The 4,246-nt window shown below is 41.5% G+C and overlaps 1 protein-coding gene across 2 annotated transcripts in view; it reads right to left on the bottom strand.

Annotated features, from left to right (window-relative positions):
- LOC138162896 (epidermal growth factor receptor kinase substrate 8-like protein 3) overlaps positions 1-4,246 on the bottom strand; it is a 25,582-nt gene continuing 21,336 nt past the window's right edge. For both annotated transcript variants that reach the window (XM_069090425.1, XM_069090426.1), the window contains one exon: positions 1-4,170. In XM_069090425.1, the coding sequence (XP_068946526.1) occupies positions 4,160-4,170 (11 nt within the window). In that variant the 3' untranslated portion in view covers positions 1-4,159. The remainder of the gene's footprint in view (positions 4,171-4,246) is intronic.

The raw sequence follows: 4,246 nt of genomic DNA, 5'->3' as shown, positions 1-4,246 counted from the left end.
AAAGGCTTGCAATATGTTTATTTTGGTTATTTTGCAATAAACAAACAGAATGGAGTTCACCTTAAACAAAGGTTTGATCAAGGAACAAACAGGCTATATATGTGCTTGTACAAGTTTATTCTCATTGAGCCAGAGAATCAGGCATTGCACGGGAGTCAGAAGATAATTCTGAACTCAGAGGTAAACAAGCTGAAGGAGATCCTTTATACACTTAGAGAAATCCCAACTCAGGATGCTTGTATCAACCAAAATTAGTCTCCATATGTGAGAAAGGAGTCTCTTAATAAGATAGATTATAAATACAATAAGATAAGAGAAGGGTGAATTGAAATTATAGATCTGGAATGACTGTTTTTGTTCTATCATTAACATGCCATACCATACCATAGCATACATGTTATGCCATGCCTTACCATACTGTATGATACCACACCATACCATGTGTCCAAGATAAGAAAAGTCCCATTATCCAAGATAGTGTCCAGTCTTGTCCTTGACAGCCATAAACAGAAGAATGCTGCTGGTCAACTTCATCCAGCCTTGTAGTTGTTGACACAAGAAGGGGCATTTTGAGTTCACTCAGAGAGTACGACAAAGCATGTCTGTCAGGCCAGGGTACTTCTTCTAGTTGATTAGTTCAGGTTTTGACCCTTATAGAGGCTCAAATGATCTTAAATCATTATCAGGGTACATATACACACACATATACATATACATATACACACAAACCACTAACCCTCTTTGCCTCAGTTTCCTCATCTATAAAATGAGCTGGAGAAGGAAATGGCAAACCACTCCAGTATCTTTGCTAAGAAAACCCCAAATGGGGGATGGAGAGTCAGATATGGCTGAAAACAAGCGGACAACAACAATATATACGTATATATAACACACACATACCAATACATATGCATACCTGCATACTCATCCCACCCTATATATGTGTGTGCATGTGTGTCTCTCTATATGTATACATGTATATAGATACATGCTTACATACTTATATGTATTACATATTATTTTAAGGTTTGCAAAATGCTTTACTTGTCTCCTTCATTTGGTGCTCATGAGGATCCTGTGATATAGGTGCTATTTTGTTAAACTCCTTTTATACATGAGAAAACAGTCTGAGGCTAAATGACATGCTCAGGGGCTACACAGTTAATAAGAGTCTCTGAGGCAGAATTTGAACTCAGGGCTTTCTGCCTTTAATTCAGGCAGTGTATCTGATAGACTCCTAGGTTGCCTCAAAATCAGAAAAGAGAGGAACAAAAAGCAGTCATCTCTCTTTCTTCCTCGCTGAGGTTTGGGGACTGGGATTAGGTGAGTCTGTCATTTGGAAAGGAAGACTTTAATTTTACTTAAAACAGAGAGGGGGAGTGTGGGGAAAATATTGGGGAGCTAAATGCTCAAGTCCCAGCTGCACACATGACTCGTGTCTCCTTTAAAACTTAGTCGAGTGGTTAGAACCCTGCAGCATCATCTTCCTTCCCCATTCCTTGCCCACATCCTTTTTATCTCCAACATGTATAACCATTAGCCTGTTAAGGCTGCTTTCTAGATTGAGAAAAGACAACAAGTTTCCCGTTGTTACTCATTGTGTCCCTGGGGTTGCATTCTGACATAAGCTTCTGATTGTCTATCCATGTTTTGGAAAGACTGGTCTTACTTAGGTCCTTAGCTTTGACCATGGTGTAGCTCAAATTCTTCTCTTTTATCTGCATTGTTAATCCCCATCTTGGGCTTTTGGGGAGGTAGTGGGGTGCATGGGATTTGGAATCAGAGGGCTGGAATTGAATTCTGGATCTGTCACTCACTCCCCATGTGACCACTGGAAAGTTGCTTACCCTCTCTGGCCCCAGGGACCTCCCCCTAAAAAGAGGTGCTTGGGTTAGATGACTCCCTGCCCCCCACTTCCTTTCCAGCTTCAAACTTATGATCATTGGCTTCCTTACTTAAAAAAAAAAAAGATTTACTGATGCCTTCTGTTTTTTTTTGCTTTTTGTTTTTTGTTTTGCTTTTTGTAGGGGGGGAGGCAGGGCAATTGGGATAAAGACTTGCCCAAGGTCACACAACTAGTAAGTGTTAGTGTCTGAGTCCAGATTTGAACTCAGGTCCTCCTAACTCGAGGGTTGGTGCTCTATTCACTAGCTGCCCCAATGCCTTCTGTTTTTACATCACAATCATTTTTTAAATATTATTTTCCACTTCTCTGTTGAGCCCTTCCTTGTAACAAAGATTAGTTTAGCAAAATAGTGCCTGAGTCTGACTGGGTATCTAACGGTCAGTCCCTGGGGTTCTTCCCCACTCTACCAATAGGAGGGGGATGTGACTGACTCATCTCTGTTGCCTGGGACCAAGGTTGTTCATTTGTTTTTTTTTTTAAAGGAATTGGGGTTAAGTAACTTGCTCAAGGTTACACGGCCAGTTATTTTTGTGTGGGTGCTAAGTATCTGAGGCTGGAACCGATCCTGGGTCTCCCGACTCTGGGGCTGGAGCTTGTACTGTGCCACCTGGCTGCCCCAATATGTTCATTTGCTTTTAAAAAACTCTTTAAATACTCTGTTTTTATATCCTGCTCATTTCTGGCTATATCCTACTTTATTTTTTGGAAGGGAAAACATTGACCCTGTGAAAAATTATTATTAATAAGCAATTTGGAGATTCAGACCTTCTCCCAGCCCCCTTTTTCCAAAATCCTCACTTTAACTTCAGATTTTCTTCAGGCCATTGTTGATCATGAGATTGCATTGATTTTCTTCATCTAGGTCAGCCCCCACCCAAATAATTTAGTCTAAGGTAGAGAAGTCCATTGTTTTCTACTCATGCTTGGATAGAGACACATTCTTTTGTCTAGATAGACCAAACTGGGGGAGGGTCCTGATAAAAGAGATATTTCCTCTGTCCAGAAGTGAAATGATGATATAATGACATCAGTCCCTGTTAAAAGGGTACATAAAGTGTGTACCCTAACCCCAAAGGGGCTCAGTTCCAAACTGACTCCCATGCGTGAATGCATGCATGCTGGCCACTTTGAGAGAGAAAAAAACAAAACAAAATAAAACAAAACACCGATAACAATCTAATCCTGTTCATCTTTCTTAGACCAAACTCTGCAGGTTGACAACCTACTTTCAAAAAAAAAGTGAATGGAAAAAAAGTCTACTTCAGATTGAATTCACTTAACAGCTCCTGTTAGGAAGTTGGACTGGTCACTATTTTGCCCTAGAACTGGTGCTAAATGGGTCACTTACTCTCCTTAATTCTAACTTTTCCCATCTACAAAATAGGAGAGTTGAAGTACTTTATCCTAAAATCGCTTGGTCTGGAAATATTTTAGAAGCCAGAGTAAGGATGGCATTGACTGCAAATTCCCAGTTCTGACCCACTGCTCTGTAAAGTCTAGACTGTAAAAATTTTATACAAATCTTAATAGTACAATGCCATTGACCTGAAAGATGCAAGGGATTTTCCTCTTTTCTTTGATGTCCTTGAGACTACCCAAAAGGAAAGGTCCAGATCCAGTTGAGGTGACTGATTTACTGGGAGAAGTGGGGTCAGGGAAGAGGCAGGACAAAAGCTTAGAAGATAAATATGTAGGATTGAGGGATGGCTCTGGACTTTGGCGAGAGCCAGGAACTAAGACTGCCACCTTTTTGTCTCAACCAGAATGGTGAAGGTGTTCAATTTGATGTCATATGGCGATGAGTCAAAGGGCATGGGAAGGTGTACACTGGAGAAGAAGGTAGGGAGAGGCATTCTGGCTATATTTGGGCCTAGAGGGCAGAAGGACAAATAAGGGGTATAAGCTGCAAGGAAGCAGATTTAGACTGATGTCAGGAAAAGCTTCCTCACAATTCGAGCTATCTCAAAGCAGAGTGAGCTGTCTCAAGAGGCAGTGAGCCCCTCTCATGGCTGGAGGACCATTGGGGAAGGCATACTTTTGAAGGCATTCCTATCTAGGTATAGGCTGGATTACAAAGCCCCTGAGGTCTCTCCTGACTGAAATTCTAGGGGTCTTGTAACCTTTCTGTCTTTCTTCTCTGGGATAGAGTGAAAAATATGGGGGATAGACTCTGGAGGAGAAGAATGGAAGTAGAGACGTGGGAGAAGGAAGGGGGATAACGGAGGCTCTCCAATCTGCTGCTCTGCTCGGTCCTTAGCATGTATCTGGAAAGGAAAGAGAATGTGAAGGAGTCCCCATGGTGGTACTTCTACGGGTGGTAACATAGGTATGGTGTGTGTG

Source organism: Petaurus breviceps, unplaced genomic scaffold (assembly GCF_028583685.1).
Source record: "Petaurus breviceps papuanus isolate PSGF00001 unplaced genomic scaffold, PetGlider_PUasm1.0 186, whole genome shotgun sequence".
NCBI lineage: Eukaryota > Metazoa > Chordata > Mammalia > Diprotodontia > Petauridae > Petaurus > Petaurus breviceps.
The sequence above is the reverse complement of the archived record's forward strand: the minus strand, read 5'-3'. Positions and strand labels throughout refer to the sequence as shown.